We start from the raw sequence: 20,426 nt of genomic DNA on the forward strand, positions 1-20,426 counted from the left end.
CCTTTGCTTTCAAGAACTGGTATCTCAGTATAATATTGATAAACACTCTCTTCTACTTTAGAGTAAGATTAGCTTGTAACGTCTACTGGGTTCCCTGGGGGTCAGATTTAAAGGACCATCCCATTTTTAGTTGGATACCAAGTGCCCCAAGACAGTTAGTGTCATATATCTATGATAAATTAAACTCCCAGAAATATATGCCCACATCAGGAATGAAAGCCTAGGATAGGGACATACCTGAATTGAGACAAGACTTAGACTGGGATGCGATTTGGGATAATGCTGCAGGTGCTTCAAAAAACCCAAATCACCAGTACATACATTTGAAATTTTGTCATAGAGCATATCTAACACCAAAAATTAGACATCAAATGGGACTGGTTCCTTACCCATATTACTCATTTTGCCTCCACGGAACCATTGGCTCTTTTATACATGTTGTATGGGAATGTCCAGGCGTTTTTGGTTTGTGGGGGAAGATTATCAAGTACTCTTACAGAACTAATGGGGGTACAATTACCAATGGACCCCACTGTACATCATCTAAATGATGATTCCCACCTTTCTCTTATGGAAAAATACACAAAAAATCTGGCTGGCAGGTCTGACTGCAGCTAAGAAGATTGTAGTCTGGCGTTGGAAACCTCCATGATATTTCAAATACTCACTGGCTTTGGAGTTTTTTGGACATTTCTTACCTGGAATTATCAGCAAGAGTAAATGATGCACAACCAAACACTATCTTCATGTGGACAGATTTGATATCTAACTTAAAAGATCTTCTGTTAAAATAGGAATGCTCTGTGTATGCACTACTATTCAGTTGGGTGGGGGGGAGAGGGGGATGGGGGTTGGGGGGTGGCTGGATTAAACAGTCAAAATGTAATGGGCAACTGGTTATATCGAATGTAATTTGTTGGTGTTGCAATAAAAATTAGTGATATAAAAAAAAATCACTGCAAAATCTATCATGGTTCTTCAGGCCATTCCCATGGATGCAAAGGAGCAAGTCGAGGAATATTTCTAACTTGCTGACAATGGGCATGCTTTGACATTTTCTTCATGCAGTCCTGGCCACCAGATGTAGCTATGTGTGATATATTTCATGTGCACTATGCTACAGTGTATGCATGTAGCTTGTCAAGCACGTGCTTTCTAAATGGTAGAGGAATGACACAGTAGCCCCATAGTAAACATCCTGCTTGGACTGTGAGCTTCCATCGAGCTTGGTAATCTGTCAGTAGTGTAAATTGTCGAGCAAAGAGGAATTGATGGAATTTCTTAATTCCAAAGATAATTGTGAGTCTTAACACTGTAAATCAGTGAGTTGTTTTATGTCTTCCCCTTGCTGTGAAAGGGGACACCACTTTTCTCTTTTATTAGGAGGAGAGAGCCTGTGGCATATTGGTTGATTGATATTAGGATTTGTTGTGCCACAGATCATGGTCTTTATTTTGGGCTTTGCTATTGCTTGCTTAGTTGCTGGGGGAGGGGGGGGGGTGATGCTTTTTTGTGGAAAGTGGTGGGAGAGGTTTGTTGCTTTGCTGCTTGTGTTTGGGAGGGGGGAGTTAGGGGGGCTTTGGAGTTCTAACATTTCAACGGTCATTCATTCTTTGGGGCACTCTTCTGTTTTCGTGGATGTCTGCGAAGAAAAAGAATTTTGGATCTATATTGTATGCATGTCTCTGATATTAAATAGAAGTATCAAGCTACTGAATGATTTCCGCTCAATCTGGGCATAGTGGCTTTCTGCCTTGCTGAATGTCCTTGATGCAAAAGTGATTGGACTCTCTTCACTTGTGAGATAACTGCCCCCACACCGTAGGGCGATCCATCGTAGGCCAACTCTATGGGCAATGACAGTATGAGTGTGCTTCAGATTGTGACAAAGCTGTTCTGCCCTCTTTTTAAAAAAAGCCTTTTTATAGCTATCTGTTCACCGCCAGTGTGTTGATTTGTTTAAACATTAAGTTATTTCAGCATATTAGCTAGGTTAGGAGCAAACTTTGCATAGTATCTTCATAGTCCTAAGAAGGATCTTAATTGGCTTACATTCCGTGGAGATGGATCCTCCATGATTGCCTTTGTGTTTGGTGCCTTGTGAAGCCCCGTTGTTGATCATGTGGCTCAAATATTCAGTTGAAGGTGGAAAGAACTCACACTTGTTCTTCCAGATGCTTAGCCCATACTCCTTGTGTACTTGTGGTGTAGCATCCAGGTTTTGTAGGTGCTCACGCTCATTTCCCCAGTGATGTGCAAGTCATCCAAATAGTGTTGCACGAAGTCAACCCGCTCGGGATTTAATCCATTACTCGCTAAAAATGTGTGGGAGCCGAGGTGGTGCCAAATGGAAGCCGCCTATACCTGAACATTCAAAAATAAGAGGCCTAAAACTGCTCACAATACTCTAAATGAGGCCTCACCAGTGCTTTATAAACTCTAAACATTATATCCTTGCTTTTATTCTAGATCTCCTGAAATGAATGCTAACATTGCATTTACCTTGCTCAGCACAGACTCAACCTGTGAATTAATCTTTAGGGAATCCTGCACAAGTACTCCCAAGTCCATTTGTGCCTCAATTTTTTTGTCTTTGCCGATTTTCCTAAGGCAATTTTGCGATTGCCTTAAGTCTTCCGGAACCATTCCAGAATCTCGTGATTCTTAGAAACATAGGAGCAGAGAAAACCTACAACACAATACAGTCCCTTCAGCCCACAGTGCTGTCGGCCACCTCTTTCAGAACCCTGTGGTGTACACCATCTGGTCTGGGTGACTTATCTACCTTCAGACCTTTCAGTTTCCCAAAACCACCTCTCTAGTAATGGTAACTTCACATACTTCATGATCCTTGACACTTGGAACTTCCACCCTAGTGCTAGTCTTCCACAGTGAAGACTGATGCAAAATATTCTGTCCACCATTTTGTTGTCCCCCATTAATGCCTCTCCAGCATTGTTTTCCAGTGGTCTGATATCCACTCTCGCCTCTTTTACACTGTGTATCTGAAGAAACTTTTAGTATCCTCTATGGTGTTATTGACTAACTTAGTTTCATATTCCATCTTTACCATGATTACCTTTTTTAGTTGCCTTTTGTTGTTTTTTTTTAAAAAAAACTTCCCCAATTCTCTAATTTCCCACTAATTTTTGCCCTATTATATACTCTCTTTGGGTTTTATGTTGGCTTTGACTTGTTAGTCATGGTTGTGTCATCTTGCCTTTAGAATACTTCTTCCTCTTTGGGATTGTATATATCTGAATTGCTTCAGGTGTTGCTCTGCTATCAACACTTCTCATGTTCGTTTCAAATCAGTTCTGACCATCATGCCTCTGTAATTCCCTTTACTCCATTGTAATGCTAATACGTCTGACTTTAGCTTCTCCTCCTTAAATTTCAGGGTGAATTTCATCATATTCTGATCACATGGTTTAAGGGTTCTTTTACTTTAAGCTCTCTAATCAATTCCAGTTCGTTGCACAACACCCAGTCTAGAATAGCTGATTCCCCCTAGTGGGCTCAACCACACGCTGCACTAAAAAGCCGTCTCATACGCACTCTAGAAACTAGAAACTCCCCCTCCTGGAAGCCAGCACCAACCTGATTTTCTCAATCTACCTGCATATTGAAGTCCCCCATGACTACTGTAACATTGCTCTTTTGGCTACATTTTCTATCTCCTGTTGTAATTTGTAGGGGACATCCTTACTACTGTATACTACTCCCATCAGGGTCTTTTTACTCTCGCCCCTCTCGCTCCTGGGATTCTTCACTCACTACGCTTCCTGCATCTGTTTTTTTTTGCTGACCCGGCGGTACACTGCCAGTGTTTCTCACAGGCTTTTCTTATCAAAGGGAACAAAGGGGGCTTGTCACCTCGTCGCCAGTTGTTATATTTGTGGTACTGAGGAAGCCAGGTGGCTGTGAATAGCACACATGCGAGACAGAGGTGAGGAATAAATGTGAAGCTGTTTATTTTGCTTGTAAATCATCTACCCAGAATGCCCCCTCACATAATGTTCAGTGTGTCACACACAGGCAAGTTTGACAGCAGCCCATAAAGGTCAAAATAAACATAACAAAAGGGCCTTTGGAGGTTCTTAACATCTTTCAGAAAGAGTTGTACCTTGCATGTTTGTATAAGCTTTGGAATGATGAGACCAATCTGATGGACATCATCCACCTGAGCTTTCAGAAAGGCTTGGACTTGGATTTATTACACCCCTCACCTTACTCCTGCCATAACTTGTCTTTTTTTTGTTACAGGATTGTAGTGGTTCTGGATTCCATGATTAAGGTCTTCACATTCACTCACAATCCTCATCAACTACATGTCTTTGAAACTTGCTACAATCCAAAAGGTTAGTTGGTATTTTTCAGAGTGCATGGCCAGTATCGGACCTTCACTAGATTCTATCAGCAGTCAATTCTGTGTTTATTTTTGCATGCGTAAAACATTTTGTCTGCAATTGGTGTAATTTGGAAAATGCCTTGATGAGATTACATCTGCAATTGTGTTCTGCCCTTCATATTCCATTAACACCCTAGCTGAGTTATGATGGACACAATACGTACTGCAGATGCTGGAAATTGGAACAATACACACAATGAGCTGGAGGAGCTCGGCAGGTCAGGCAGCATCTATGAATGGGAATAAAGTCGACGTTTTGGGCTGAGACCCTTCATCAGAACTGGGCTGAGTTATGAAGAAACATTTTCCTTTCTCAAGTTGCATCCCACCTCTGACCAATGAATTAATAGTCCCTGCGTTGAAACACCACTTAACTAATTTGTTTTGTTCTGAGCTATCATTAATGACAAGCAGTCGAACTTGAAACCTGCAGTTGCACAGGATGCTGTAACCTTATGTCAAAACTCGAATCTTGACATGCAAGTGGTTCTTTGATCACACAATGAGGACAAAATTTTATTTAGTGATGCAATGTGAAATCGGCCTTTCCAGTGCTCGAGCCATGCTGCCCAGCACTCCCACAAGTAACCCTAATCACAGAACAATTTGCAATGACCAGTTAACCTACCCAGTGCATCTTTTGGACTGTGGGAAGAAACTAGAGTACCTGGGGTAAAATCCACATATTCCACGGGGAGGACATACAAAGACTCCTTACAGAGCAGAACCAGAATTGAATTCCAGAACACCCCTATCTGTAGTAGCATTGTGCTAACTGCTACACTACTGTGGAGCCTTCTTGAAGTCAGACTTAACTTCTTTCGTTTGGATGAAACAAGGTTTGCTTTAAAAAAAAGCTTGGAGATGTATTGACCTCAAAGCCTTGTTAACTTTTACATTGGTGTGTCATTTCTTTTCTTTCAGGGTTATGTGTCCTTTGTCCAAATAGCAACAATTCTCTTCTAGCATTTCCAGGAACCCACACTGGGCATGTGCAAATTGTGGATTTAGCTAGTACTGAAAAGCCTCCAGTTGACATACCAGCACATGAAGGAGCTTTGAGCTGCATTGCTTTAAATCTTCAGGGAACACGCATTGCCACCGCTTCAGAAAAGGTCAGTGTAGACAGATTAATGCAGAAGAAATTTGTTTCTTTTTGTTGAATATTGTTTTGCTTCGCCAGTTAAATAAGCACAATTATTCAAAATTATTTCCTTGGTGCAGCTACTTTAGCAGTTGATATGTATGTATTTACCATTGTGTTTCAGTAAAACTAAGGTATCAAATAGTTCATTTGAAGATATTTAATTGAAACATAAGGAATTTATTTTTTATTTGACTGCACTTAAATTTAGCACTGCAACTGCATTTTTCAAAAGGTATTTTGGTTTATGCTGAACCCCTTTCAAATGTTCATGAAAATTGCCATAACTTTCTGGTGCCAGAGTTCTGTTCTGAACTTGCGGTTTGGATCATGACTTCATATAAACATTTCCACCTTCTGCCATTAAATGGGCAGTTGTTTGGCCTTCGAAGAAATGGTGTCAGGACAAGGAGGTTGTTAATTTGGAACAGGTCAAGGGAAATTAACTCCTAGCATTTTCTGTTAACAACTGGCTGTGGATGATGCACATAATATGATCAAAGTCTAATTAATATCTTTTGGAACCTGAAACTAGTTCAGGTAGGCAAGTACATGAGCTTGAGGATCAGCTATGTTGAATGACAGGATCAGCAGGCTGTGTAGTCTGTTCCTGCTTTTTTCTTTAAATGAAAGATGAAGGTTGAGAAGCACTTTGCAAGCTTTTGAGTGAATGCTCTCTTTTATGATTAAAAGAGAAAACAAAACATTCATCTTGGATTATTAGTGAGAAGTAAATACGGTAAGCTCTCAACTGTTAAGGTGACAGAATAGTAAATGTAATGGTGTTAGTAATTTGACAAAAAATAATTGTTGATCTGTTAAAGGGGGAAATTATTTCTGTGGCAGATGTGTCATAACAAATGGGGCATAATGAGACACCTATTTGCTTTATTACTTTAAAAAGGGAAGGGCAACATAATAGAGGAAAAAAGTATGTTGATGATTTCACCAGTAAAGTTCAATCTCTTAAGAATTCTAGACATCAGTAAACATCTTTATAATACAAGTTTATGAACTGACGTTTAAATATACAATGCCTATAAAAAGTATTCACCCCTTGGGAAGTTTTCATGTTTTATGACATAAAATCAGTGGATTTAACTTGGCTTTTTTTTGACACTGATAAACAGAAAGACATTTTCCTAGCAAAGTGAAAACAGATCTCTCACAAAGTGATCTAAAGTAGTTACAAATATAAAACACAAAATAATCGATTGCATAAGTATTCACTCCCTTCAAATCAGTATTTATTAGATGTATTTTTGGCAGCAATTTTAATTACAGCCTTGAATCCGTGTGGATAGTCTCTACCTGCTTTGCATATCTGGACACTGCAATTTTTCCCCATTCTTTTTTACAAAACTACTCGAGCTCTATCAGATTGCATGGGGATCATGAGTGAACAAGCTTTTTCAAGTCCAGCCACACATTCTCAACTGGACTCTGACTTGGCCACTCCAGGACATTAACTTTGTTGTTTTTAAGCCATTCCTGTGTAGCTTTGGCTTTATGCTTGGGGTCATTGTCTTGCTGGAAAACAAATCTTCTCCCAAGTTGCAGTTCTCTTGCAGACTGCATCAGGTTTTCCTCCAGGATTTCCCTGTATTTTGCTGCATTCATTTTACCCTCTACCTTCATACACTTTCCAGAGCCTGATGCAGTGAAGCATCCCCACAGCATGATGTAGCCACCACCATGCTTCACAGTACGAATGGTGTGTTTTTGATGATGTGCCATGTTTGACCTAAGCCAAACATAGCATTCAGTCTGATAACCAAAGAGCTCAGAGTCTCCCACATGCCTTCTGGCAAACTCTAGCTGAGATCTCATGAGAGTTTTTTTTCAGCAGTGGCTTTTTCTTTGTGAGTCTCCCATAAAGCACATGGGCAACAGTTGCTTTATGTGCAGTCTCTCCCATCTCAGCCATTGAAGCTTGTAACTCCTCCAGAGTTGTCATGGGTCTCTTGGTGGCCTCTCTCACTAGTCCCCTTCTTGCATGGTTAGTTTTTGATGACGGCCAGAGTTACAGCTGTGCCATATTCTTTCCATTTGATGATTGACTTAACTGTACTCCAAGGGATGTTTAATGAATTGGAAATTTTATTGTATCCATCTCCCCTCTTGTGTTTTTCAACACCCTTTTCGCAGAGTTGCTTGGAGTGTTCTTTTATCTTCAGGGTGTAGTTTTTGCCAGGATACTGACTCACCAGCAGTTTGACCTTCCAGATACAGGTGTATTTTTACTACAGTCAATTCAAACACCTTGACTGCACACGGTGATCTCCATTTAACTAATTATGTGACTTCTAAAATGAACTGGCTGAACCAGTGATGTTTTGGTGTGCCACAAAAAGGGGGTGAATACTTACGCAAACAATTATTTTGTGCTGTATATTTGTAATTAATTTAGATCACTTTGTAGTTTTGTTTTCACTTTGACACAGAAGTGTCTTTCTGTTGATCAGTATCAAAAAAGCCAAATTAAATCCACTGTGATTCAATGTTGTAAAACAATAAAACATGAAAATTGTCTGGGGGGGGTGTGTGAATACTTTTTATAGGCACTGTATTTAATAGGAGTAATACTGCCTACTGTTTTCAGTTGAGTAGCAGTTAACTGGTAAGAGTGACTTGGACTTTTAAAAACTAAAGCCACTTGTAGAAAATGGATTAAATCTGTGCTTATCAATTTTATAAATGATACCACTGAATACATGTGTAGTTTAAAACAAAATGCTATTCTGTCGCAGGGAACCCTGGTTCGAGTTTTTGACACTACAACAGGACAGCTCATCCAAGAGTTGAGAAGGGGGTCACAAGCAGCAAACATTTACTGGTACGTACAAAACTCTGCTGCTTGCACTAATGTCTTTCAGCATTGGTTATTGTATTTTCTTTTGTGTGTTAAGAATGTAGTTTATTTGTGAGCTGTAAAGTTATTCTATTTAAAAAGAATTCCTGTTGTTCACTTGATAGAACAAAAACAGTTTGTGTGATTCTTTTCCAATGCTGTTGTTGAAAGTGTTACTGAGTGATGAATCATTGACATAAGCATACAGACCAGAAGCATTTGGAATCTTTTTATTTCTGGATTCGATTCTGAAACCCAACAAACGACATAATGACTCCTGCTTCCAATGTTCCATCCTGTCAAATATGTCCTCTTGAGGTGGAGTGCTGCTGAATTTTTTCCTTAGAGTCTAAAATGACAAAAAAAATCTGTTCATTATAAAATCTTTATGTAGTTCTAAAGCACTCTACATGCTATAGGTGCCGCTCATAGCAAGAGATGTTAGGAAATACAATACTGTGCAAAGGTGTGATTTAATTCCGAACAGTTGATTTATTGCATGTCATTACAGAATGTTTCTCTGCTGCTTCCCACTCCCTCCCTCTCCCCCTTTTCCCAACCATGATTCCCTCTCCCTCCCTCTTCCCCCCCCCCCCAACTGTCAGTCCACAATAGAGACCCATATCAGAATCCTCTTTATCATCACTCACACTTATCATGAAAGTTGTTTATTTTGTGATAGCAGGACAGCACAGTAGTTAAAATTATGGAACTGTGCAAAAGTTTTCGGCACTTTAGCTATATATATGTGCGTAAGACTTTTGCACAGTACTGTAAACTCTCTTGATTTTCATCTGACTTTGCAAGATGTTTCTTTGGAACAAGATGCATTTATGCCCAAGTTCTGTTAATGTAAGGAAATGAGGCAGTCAATTTGAGCAAAGCAAGATCCAGGAAACCAGTTAATCAGACCAGTGCTTGCATTGAGGAATAAATATTGGTTGGGGGTCTTGCTGGAACAAAGGCAGAAGCTTTGGTGGTTTTAATTGAAAAGTAGTCAATCTCACACTGAGCCTGACACCAAGCATATTTGGAACTTGGCGCAAGTATACAGTGTTTTGTTTCTACTATTAAAAGATGACATTGTAGACACATCATCTAGTTGTAAGATGTTAAGATCTTTTTAGTATTATAATTTAGTTATTGCTGATCTATGTAGTTCCTTGTAATTTCCCATAACCCAGTAGGGAAATGTTCATGCAAGATTAATTTTTAAAGACTTTCCTCTAAATCATCATGTTTTTAGAAGTGGCCTTCAGGCAGTTGTAAGTTCTTTTATTTTACCATTTCATACTACATGTTTAAATTATTCTCCATAAGGGCCACATCTGAAATATTTCGCATTTTCTTAATTTTGCTGAAGGAAACCTCAAATATATAGTATTTATATAGTATATACTATATAATATATAGTATATATATTGTATTCAGGAATGATGTCTCGCATTGCATTTGATCAGAACTTGCAATATCTTGGATATTGCAGAGTTTTCGTTAAATATAACCAATTGCTTTAAATTTAAACTTTATTTTCTTGCATATATTTGAGGAACTACAGCATTCAATATACAGGTTTCCCTCACTATCCGAAGGTAGAGCATTCCTATGAAATGGTTCATAAGCTGGAAAGTCGTAAAGTGAATAAGCAATTACCTTTGCTTATTGGGAAGAATTTCTGAGCGTTCCCAGACCCAGAAAATATCCTACAAAATCATGCCAAATAACACACAAACCTAAAATAAAGGTAACATATAGTAAAAGCAGGCATGATATGATAAATATATAGTCTATATAAAGTAGAAATACTTTGCTGCAATCATTGCAGCATTGTGTAGCGTATCAAAAATCTCACTATATAGTGTATACTGTAATCTCACTACATAGCGGAAGCAGTCTCTCCAGTAACGTTTAAGCTATGAAGCTGCCAAATCCTACCAAATAACACATAAAAATACACAGCCTATATAGAATAGAAATAATGTATATACAGTGTAGTTTCATTTACCAGAATCGGGAAGACAGCGAGCACACTGATGATGGTGTGTTAGGCTGAGTCATCAGAGGTTGGGGTGCTTGGCATTTTTTTCCCAATAAATTGCAGTTTTGTCACAGTTAAACACCTACTGTAATTACTTTCCTCAGTTCTGCTGGGAACTTTTCAGCAGCTTCAGTATCAGCTCTCTCCAGTAAACTTTAAGCTATGAAGCTGCCCTCACCTTTAAATTCCACTTTCACAACACTTTTATCACTATCGTCCAGTGCTTTCTGTTTCAACTTATTAAAAACTGTCTGATTTCTCAAGTGTAAGTTAACAATGGAACACCACGCTTTGTATACCCATCAATCCACTCAAGCAATAGACTCTATTTTATCCATTATTGGATGCCGACTAAGAGAGACCACTTTGCTATGAGCAGAACCAATAGTAATATCGGCAGCTTTCAAGATTCTTTCTCTCTGAGCATAAATAGTGTGAACGATTCAACGCGCGGACAATGTCCTTGCTTCTTTCACCTCGATCGAAACGCTTAATTATGTCTAGTTTTACACTAAGTGTAACATCCTTACAAGCTCTTTTAGGGTTTTCTGATACCTTGGAAGTCATCTTGCTAATGAATGCACAAAATAAATTGACATAAAGTACAGATGCTCACAGACACGTGTTTAAGCAATGGCAGCTAGGATGCAGTTCCGGGGCAGGAGCTTGGCTGCCTTTCTTTTTTGTAACACCTTCTAACACCTAATATCTTCTGTTAGCGAAAACAGGTAACTAATGTAGGTCTTTCGTAACAGTGAGGTGTCGTAAAGTGAACGTTTGGAAAACGGGGGCCACCTGTATAACAGAACAGTAAACCTTTGTTTCACTTGACTAAGCAGAATACTGATAAGGTATTATTCCTGGGTTACCAGGAAGAACTAGTATAATAATTCCTTAAGGAAAGGGAATCAGAACTGTGTGGTATAATAGTGTCTGGTAGAAAGGAAAATCTTAACAACCCAGCAGCACAAATCCTGAACATCAGAGGTTTTACTGTACATTGTTGCAACATTCACAAACGAGAAAATCTGTAGATGCTGGAATCCTAGCAACACATCCACAAAATTCTGGAGGAACTCAACAGGTCAGGCAGCATCCATGGGGGAGAGGGGGAGATAGTGATTGTATGGCATTTTGTGATTGTTGCAACATTAATGGTTTAATATGATGAATGTTTAGAAGCTGCAGAGGGCAACATAAAATGACTTTGCTATTTTTTACAAAGCTTAAATGTCCTAAAAATGCAATATTGATGAAGTTTCTGGTGCTACCATTTAATGTAGCTGTACAATATGTTTCAATTTCTAGAATCTCAATCTTATGACTAGTACCTTCTAACAATTACAGTGTATTTGCTTGGATTATGATCCAAATTGCGTCCATTAAAAATTATGGCAAAATTTCTTCTGTATCCTCTTTCCTCCAAAGTGGTGGAAGCGTAATCATTGAATACTTTAAAGCAGGGTAAATACTTTTCGATGAAAGGGGACAAAGGTTACTGTAGGTAGATATAAATGTGGACACAACACAAAGTACACTGCAGATGCTGTGGTCAAAGCAACATGTACAACACGCTGGAGGAACTCAGCAGGTCGGGCAGCATCCGTGGAAACGAACTGGACTGATGAAGGGTCTCGGCCCGAAACATTTGACTGCTTGTTTCCACGGATGCTGCCCGACCTGCTGAGTTCCCCCAGCATGTTATAAATGTGCAGTCGAGGTTAGTCAGATTTTATTAAATGGTGGTGTATGTTAGCGCCTACCATGTGAGTAGGACTGGTATTATTCTGCTTCCTTCTGGGGCTTTGTGCCTCCCCTCCATGCTTCCTTTTGCTTGCTGTTCAATACCAAAATTGCAATTTTGCTGCTTACAAACTATACGAAGACTTTGGGTGAAGAGATTGGGAAAAGCTGATGCATTTTGTCCATGTTTCTTTCAATAATGAGCATTTTGTCTTGCAGCATTAATTTTAATCAAGATGCTTCTTTAATCTGTGTATCAAGTGATCACGGGACTGTTCATATTTTTGCTGCGGAGGATCCCAAAAGAAATAAACAATCTAGGTAAATTAGATAAGATTTTAAAATGTTTGATTTGTGTTATTAATTATTAAGTACCTTCTAAACCAATTTATATAGCATGATCTACCAGTTTGGTTTTACTGGGGAATCTATTGTGAATTACAATTTTAGAATTGCAAGTGCTGTATTTGATCTGTTGCCCAATCTGGAACATTCAATTTGCTCAAAGCAATTTGGCTAGTAATATTGGAATGGAAGCTGCTTTTAATCTTCTATAGTTAGATAATATGATCTTTCTCATCATTGATATATTCCCATAATAATCAGTGATCTGTTTTTAAATTTTCAGTTTATTCATTGAGTTTCTTTATTTCACATACTCATTTCATGGCTTCTATAATCACTTAAAATATATTTTTATTCTTTTGAGTTGTGAAGGTTGGGTTGACTAAATCAAAGTTTTAAGTAATGCACTCTCATTCTAACTGGAATTGGTTTATTATTGTCATGTACTGAGGTACAGTGGCCAGCACTTGCCTTGCTGACCTTGAGTTTGCAAGTGACTTGAAGGTTCAGGGGCATTAGAAGCTGTTGGGGGTGGATGGTGATAAATTACTCTCTCTCATTTAACCCTAATGCATCATTCTTACTAGCTTGCTCCATACTCCTTTTAAGGATAAATTTTACATTTGCTGCCAAAAATATTGACTGAAAAAAGCCTTCTGAAAGAAGACTAAACATTACTTTTTTGACTTGACAATCACAGTTCTGCTGAGGGATTCATTTTGGATCCTTTGTTCATACTTAAATTTACTTGAACTTAAATTGAAAGTTGTGCATTTTGCAAATTCTGAACCTAAATAACTTGAGATGGTGCTTTAAATTATGATAGTCATTTAAAAAAAGGTGCTACTAATTTCTTCCTTCATTCTTCTCTTTCTGCACCCCCCCCCCCCCCCCCTGTATTTGCAGTTTGGCATCAGCAAGTTTCCTTCCAAAATACTTCAGTTCTAAGTGGAGCTTTTCCAAGTTTCAGGTTCCTTCTGGGTCACCTTGTATCTGTGCCTTCGGTGCTGAGACAAATGCTGTTGTAGGTAAGTTTTGTTCTCCTCTAGTCCCAGCCTGTAGATATTGAAATGCATATGTAGAGAATTGCATACACAGGTACATGGTTTATGCTTAGCACATTTGGATTATTATATACAGTCTTTTGTCTCTTTATTTAAGTAGAGATGCTAATATATTGGAAGCGGATCAGAGACCGTTTACTAAACTACAATCTGGAATGGCCAGGTTGTTTTGAATAAGGTTAGACAGGCTTCCTTGTTCAGAAGAGTGGAAAGACACTTGATTGAATTATTTTAAGGATCGTGGCATGTAGGTGTTGAGAGGATATTTCTAATTTGGGAGACTCTGGAACTTGGAAGCAGGCTTAAAAAATTACTCATTTTAGAGTCAAATGGCTAATGGAACAGAACAGTACAAGCTTCTTGACTCACAATGTTGTGGCAATCTTTTAAGCTACTCCAAGGATGGTAGATCCCTGAGTATTTTCAATGTTGAGGTAGGCAAGCTTTTAACAAGTGAATCAGATCTACATTAAATGTAGACTTGGGTGCATTGTGGCTGCTGACTGTTCCTAGTTGTGAATGAATGTATTAATGGGATTCTTCAGTTCTTATTCCATTTATAGATCAGTTTGTGCTGGTGGTCATTTCCAAATGAAATCATATCCATTATAGAATTGGCTCCAGCTCTGTTCACCTCAGTCTCGTTACCTACCCCAAAATTCTTTATCTACTTAAGGCCCAAGCTATGCACTCCATATTCTTCCTGCTATTCCAATTATCTAAAAGTATTCATGCATTCAATGTCACTTAATTTCTCTGCATTCTGCCAAGAATGCCTTCTGTGGCAAGCTGTATCCAAAACTCAAGATCTGAAACTTAATTAACATTACTTTTTAAAATATTATGTTCACATTACAGCTTTCTGCTGCAGTCACTGCCTTATTTATTGTTTAGATTAGCACAGGACTTGGTCAGGACACACCCATGCACATTAAGATTATCACATAATTTCGTTTTATGTCTGCATCACAGCAGCTACTCTGGTTAGCATGAGGAAAAATTCTTTAAGTGATATGTAGCCCAAAGATCATGACACAAGTTGTAGTTGAGAGCTTAAGCTGAAACCCCATTGTGTTGGTTCAGTGCATGATTCTGGTTGTACATCACAGCATTGCACAGCACACAAAAAAGTGAATCCAACCTTGAGGTCATTTTTTTTATTGCAATCCCTCTACCCCACTGTGTAAAGTGCATCAATAAAGCATAAATAGAACTAGATAACCACTCTACATAGAACATCTGAAATCAAAAATTCTGGTTTTGAACAGAAGAAATCTTCATTCTTTACAGAAGTGTTTAGTTTCATGAAAATACTAGACATCTACCTTATATTGAGGCACAACCTAAATGGCATTAATTCACATAACAAGAGCAAATCTGCAGATGCTGGAAATCCAAGCAACACACAGAATGCTGGAGGAACTCAGCATCTGTGGAAAAGGACATAGTTGACATTTTGGTTATACCCTGAGACTCGGCCTGAAGCATCAGCTGTACTGTGGATAATTATGTAAACAACTATTCTCCATCTTAAGTGAGTTATGGGCATGCTATGTTGCTCCTGGGAATATTGTGACATTTGTGGGCAGCCTAACATCATCTTTGCTGATTTTATTTGCCACATTCCACTGTTGATGTATGTGACAAATGAAAGGCTGATCATAAGTCTTAGAATTAAGGCGGCTGAGAGAAAACAGATTTAGTCTGTATAATATTTCCTCATTTTCTTTGAATTTGGAAATGAGACTGAAACAATGTTGTTGAATAGTATATAATTTTACTACTAACTTGTGTACACATTGTACACCTCATCTATTCAAGGTTTGCATATTAAGAAGTTTCAGTTGTGGAAATTATTTTTTATTTAACGAGAAAGGATAATTTAAAATATTTCAAATGTTAAAATGTTACTGCACTAAAACTGGTCTCTATTTCATTGCAGCAATTTGTGCTGATGGCAGCTATTACAAATTTTTATTCAACACCAAAGGTGAATGCACCCGGGATGTGTATGCGCAGTTCCTGGAAATGACTGATGATAAGATATGATGTAAAGGATATAATTACAAAAATTAAAAAAACAGATGAGTTGCTGTTTTAGCTGTCTCAAAATGAGAGTTAAGTGACTAAACATTGGTTAAACTGAGGAAAATTAGCCTCTGGATGGACCACTGGACAAACAGCATACCGATGCTTCCATATTAATTCTGCCATTTTCCTGTTCTATAATCTTTCTGGGTTGAAAGAAAATCCTCTAGTGTCAATAGAAACTAAATTTGGTGACCAGCGGCAGTTACCAGTTCTTCAGACTTTTATATTAAAATGCAGAACTAATTGTGCCTGCTTAAACCCTTTTATCTGGATGTTTACAGTATGACATTTGAAAGCAGGTTCCACACTGTATGCGGTTTCTGCTAATTTTTCTTGTCTGATGTGTTTGTGTTCTTGATAAACAATTTCCTGAAAGTTTAAGTGTCATTTTTCATTCTAATGAATGTAGTCATTGAGTGTGAAATGGTTAAATTGAACATGCACAACATTAAACAGCTGAACTGTTGACTTGATGAGGTACTGGAATAGATTTATATGGTATTACATCCATGAAGTTAAACTGCTGTTTACTTTGAACTGGATGCCCAATTTTGTTACATGACCACAGAAGACATTCAGTTGTAAAACCTTAATGCAAACTCAACTTTTCTGATTAACTTTGAAAGTGTTTGGTTAATGGAAATGTCTTTTGTCTGGATGTAATGGGGATTGAAATAAGCTTCACTGATCCATCTGTTTCTATCCACCAATCTGGCATCTAGGTAGAAAGCATTCTATACACTAAAATATGAAAAACAATCAGATTTTGCTGTGTAATATGGAGTTGTTAAAGATGGTTCATATTATTCCCCCCCCCCCAAAATTGTCATCTTCCTCTCCCCCCCACCAATTGACAGCTTTCATTTGATTGCTGTAATTGTGAAATCACAAAATTCACTTAAATGTAATTTTATATCTGGTTTGGGTTTAAAAACTAACCAGGTTAAATTTGTGCAATTTGTCTTAACCAGATATGATTTTTGAAAGAAAGTTGGCTCTTTGAAGGCAAGAAGCACTGGGGATGAGTTCTCCATAGAAACTGTCAGAACAGACTTAAATGAAACTTTCAAATCTGCTAGTAAACCAGACTGATACATACTTACTAAGGATATATTACAGTGATGGTTTATTTTTAGAAATCTGTAATGATTTAATGGACACGACAAATGTAACTGACATACCGTTAAAGCAATGTTACACTACTGCAACTTATTTTAAAATGACATGCAGCATTATACCTCAGTTTAAAATTGCAATAGGACAACTGCATGTAGACATTTTGAAAAATTCACCTTGCTTCCCATAAACAAGGAAGATTAATTTGAAATTCTATTGAGCTAGTAAGTTGTCAATATATGGTTAGCAGCTTTCACTCTAGCTTTTATAAGGCCACTCTTTCTCTGATATTGTACAGCTAATGAATGGGACTTGCATAATGAGTTCTTGAGGATAACTTTAATAATGCACATATCTTTAATACTAACCAGTGTTTTATAAGCACCTTTCAAATCTGAAGTTATAAATTAAAATCAAGTAAAATGTATATAGGTCTGTGTGCATGTAAAATTCTTAAATGAAAACTCTTACATCCACTTTTTACTAAAAATGTTTATTAAATTTTTCATGTATTAATGTTTCATCATTTATGTATAATTTGCTATTTCACTGCCTTAATAAAAGGTCATTGTCACCTTCAATACTTGTTACTAATTAAATTTGTGCTGTTACAGCAAAATGCATTTTAACATGGATAGATTTGGTCAAAGCAAGCATTGTAGTGAATTTTATTACCATGCCTCAAGTACAATTTTTTCCAATTTTAAGTTTCCTGAATATTTTAGATGCTTTAAAATCTGTTGTTGGGCAAAACAAACTGTACACATTTGATATGTTACAGTCAAAGGAAAAATAAAAGAATGGTATTGTGAATGACAAGGTTGTGAATTTAGTCCAGAAGATGCAAATGCAAGGTTTTGGAAGCCAAAATTCAACAAAGCCCTTAAAGAATATAAAACAGTAAAGATGGAGGTAGTATTGGGACTCTTATAGAACAATATACCCATTTACTGATGAGCAAGAAATTGTTATTCTTACGATTTGGGCCCTAACCAAGATCTTTAGCCCGTCTAGTCACAAGTCATGGAGAGCTGGCAAGAAGGTATTAAGAGTAGATACTTGAGAATAGGATTTGAAAAAATACGGCCTAAAGAAAAGGCAGTCAATATTTCCCCCAGTTTAAGATTTCTGGCAGAGACTAGCAATTTTTATCCAGGATCTCTCTGTATTTAGCAGCATTCATCGTCACATCAATCCTACTCAGATTTCCAGTCCCTGCTGCTGAAAAGCATCCCCATATAATGAAGCTACCTCCACCATAATTTACAGTGGGAATGCTGTTACCTGGCAGTATTAGATTTACACCACACAAAAGTTCCACTTTAGTCTCATCTGACCACAAGACCTTCTTCCATATCTCTGCAGTATTGTCTTAACACTTTGCAAAGATTTTTTTTAAGCCAGGGCTGCTTTTTTGCCATTCCTCCATAAATATCTTTTTTGAGCCATGAATTTCATCTCCAGTTGCAGCCACTGACTTCTGCAGCTCAGTCAGAGTGACTGTTGGCTTTGCAGTAGCCTCTCTTACAAATGCTATTCTTCTCTACTGGGGTGGCCTGACCTAGGCAGTGTGGCTGTGGTTTCATATTTTTTCCACTTTTTCCTCGATAGACTGCACTGAGCTGAGATGGTCTTGTACCCTTCCCCAGATCTATGCTTCTCTATCATTTCCCTGTCTTGAATGCTCTTTTGTTCTCATTTTTGTATGGTCTGTTGAAAATCACCATACTGTTGGATCTTACAGAGAGCGGAGCCATTTATTATGAATTCATTGAAAACAGGTGATCCTTCAATTTTCTACATCAACAATTGTGGAGTTGGTCAGGTAATATTGCACTGGAGCAAAGTTAACGTTGTTGGTACAAAAGGGATGAATACTTTTCCAGTTTCACAATTTGGTTTTTATTTTTTTAGTAAATAATTGACAGGTTTTGAAATTTTTCTTTTGATTTGTCATGCTGCAGAATGTTTTGTAGATTAGTTCCAAAAATACCTTCAGTTTATTTTAAATTTAGAAAATGAGACAAAATGTGAAAATTGTGGAGGCTGAATATTGTTTCAAGGCACTATCTGCAGCACATTCAGGCACCCTTTTATATACTAAAACTTGTCCCACACATTTAAACTTTCCCCCAATCACTTTAAGTGCATGCTATCTAGTATTAGACAACGCAGCCTTTGGGGAAGAAAGGTATCTGTACTTCTCAACTGTGTAAATTTCTGTCAGGTCTCCTATCAGCCTCCACTGCTTTGGAGAAAGCAACTCTAGATCTTCCTTCTCTCAAGTATATACTTTCCGATCCAGGCAGCAATCTGGTAAACATTTTCTACATCCTAAAGCATCCACATCCTTCTTGTAATCAGGGTGCAATACTCATGATTGAATCACTTAAGTCTATGAAGACAACATCTTTATCTCTACTTTCATGATCATCTTCGTCACCTCAAACTCAAGTTAGGAAGACATGAGGAATCTATAGTTAGAGGGACAGATATGTGATTCTGTGGGCATGAAAAGTAAACAAGGACGGTAGTTTGCCTCCCAGGTACCAGGATTCATGATATTTCAGAGCGCGTCCACAATATCCTGAAATTGGAGGGTGAGCGGGCAGAGGTCATGGTATATATTGGTACCAATGACATAGGTAGAAAAAGGGTGGAGGTCCTGAAAGCAGAATATGGGGAGTTAAGGAAGGAAGCTGAGAAGCAGAACCTCAAAGGTAGTAATCTCGGGATTGCTGCCTGTGCCCCAGGGCAGTGAGTATAGGAATAGATTGAGGTGGAGGATAAATAAACACGTGGCCGAAGGATTGGAACAGGAGGCAGGGATTCAGATTTTTGAATCATTGGAATCTCTTCTGGGACAGGTGTGACCTGTACAAAAAGAACAGGTTGCACTTGAATCCGAGGGGGACCAATATCCTGGTGGGGAGGTTTGCTATTAGGGAGGGTTTAAACTAGATTTGCAGGGGGTTTGGGAACCGAAGTGAAGAGGCAGAGGATGGGGAGGTTGGAGCACAAGTAGAGACAGCTTGTAGGGAGTTTGAGGAAGGATAGGCAGAGGTTAGAGCAAAGATGCACTCAGCCTGATGGTTTGAAATGAGCCTATTTTAATGCAAGGAGTATCATAAACAAGGTGGATGAACTTACGAGCATGGATCAATACCTGTAACTATGACGTTGTGACCATTACAGAGACTTGGATGTCTCAGGAGCAAGGGTGGCTGCTGAGTGTGCCAGGCTTTAGATGTTTCAAAAAGAATAGGGAGGCAAAAGAGGTCTACTGAGTCAGTGTGGGTGGAAGTCAGAAAAAGGGGGCAGTAACTCTAACAGGTGTTCCTTTATAGACCCCCCCCCCCCCAATAGTAACAGAGACATCGAGGAGCAGATAGGGAGGCAGGTTCTGGAACGGTGCAATAATAGGGTTGTTGTGATGGGGTAGAGTTTGGTAGGTGTGTTCAGAAAGATTTCCTGACACAATATGTGGATAAGCCAACTAGAGAAGAGGCTGTACTTGATCTGGTATTGGGAAATGAACCTGGTCAGGTGTCAGATCTCTTGGTGGGAGAGCACTTTGGAGGCAGTGACCACAAATCTTATCTCCTTCACCAAAGTGCTGGAGA

At 38.4% G+C, this 20,426-nt stretch overlaps 2 protein-coding genes across 5 annotated transcripts in view; one reads left to right on the forward strand and one right to left on the reverse strand.

Annotated features, from left to right (window-relative positions):
• The window catches only part of wdr45b (WD repeat domain 45B), a 42,534-nt gene extending 25,150 nt beyond the window's left edge, over positions 1 to 17,384 (forward strand). For 2 of the 3 annotated variants that reach the window (XM_059948771.1, XM_059948772.1), the window contains exons 5-10: positions 4,267 to 4,361; positions 5,336 to 5,526; positions 8,306 to 8,391; positions 12,407 to 12,508; positions 13,439 to 13,560; positions 15,539 to 17,384. In XM_059948771.1, the coding sequence (XP_059804754.1) occupies positions 4,267 to 4,361; positions 5,336 to 5,526; positions 8,306 to 8,391; positions 12,407 to 12,508; positions 13,439 to 13,560; positions 15,539 to 15,645 (703 nt within the window). In that variant the 3' untranslated portion in view covers positions 15,646 to 17,384. The remainder of the gene's footprint in view (positions 1 to 4,266; positions 4,362 to 5,335; positions 5,527 to 8,305; positions 8,392 to 12,406; positions 12,509 to 13,438; positions 13,561 to 15,538) is intronic. The other variant, XM_059948773.1, reaches the window with a different exon arrangement.
• The window catches only part of LOC132380147 (forkhead box protein K2-like), a 112,300-nt gene continuing 100,337 nt past the window's right edge, over positions 8,464 to 20,426 (reverse strand). Inside the window, exon 14 of one of the 2 annotated variants that reach the window (XR_009507654.1) lies at positions 8,464 to 8,755. The gene's annotated coding sequence lies outside the window, so the exon portion shown is untranslated. The remainder of the gene's footprint in view (positions 8,756 to 20,426) is intronic. The other variant, XR_009507655.1, reaches the window with a different exon arrangement.

Source organism: Hypanus sabinus, chromosome 23 (assembly GCF_030144855.1).
Source record: "Hypanus sabinus isolate sHypSab1 chromosome 23, sHypSab1.hap1, whole genome shotgun sequence".
Classification (NCBI taxonomy): Eukaryota; Metazoa; Chordata; class Chondrichthyes; order Myliobatiformes; family Dasyatidae; genus Hypanus; species Hypanus sabinus.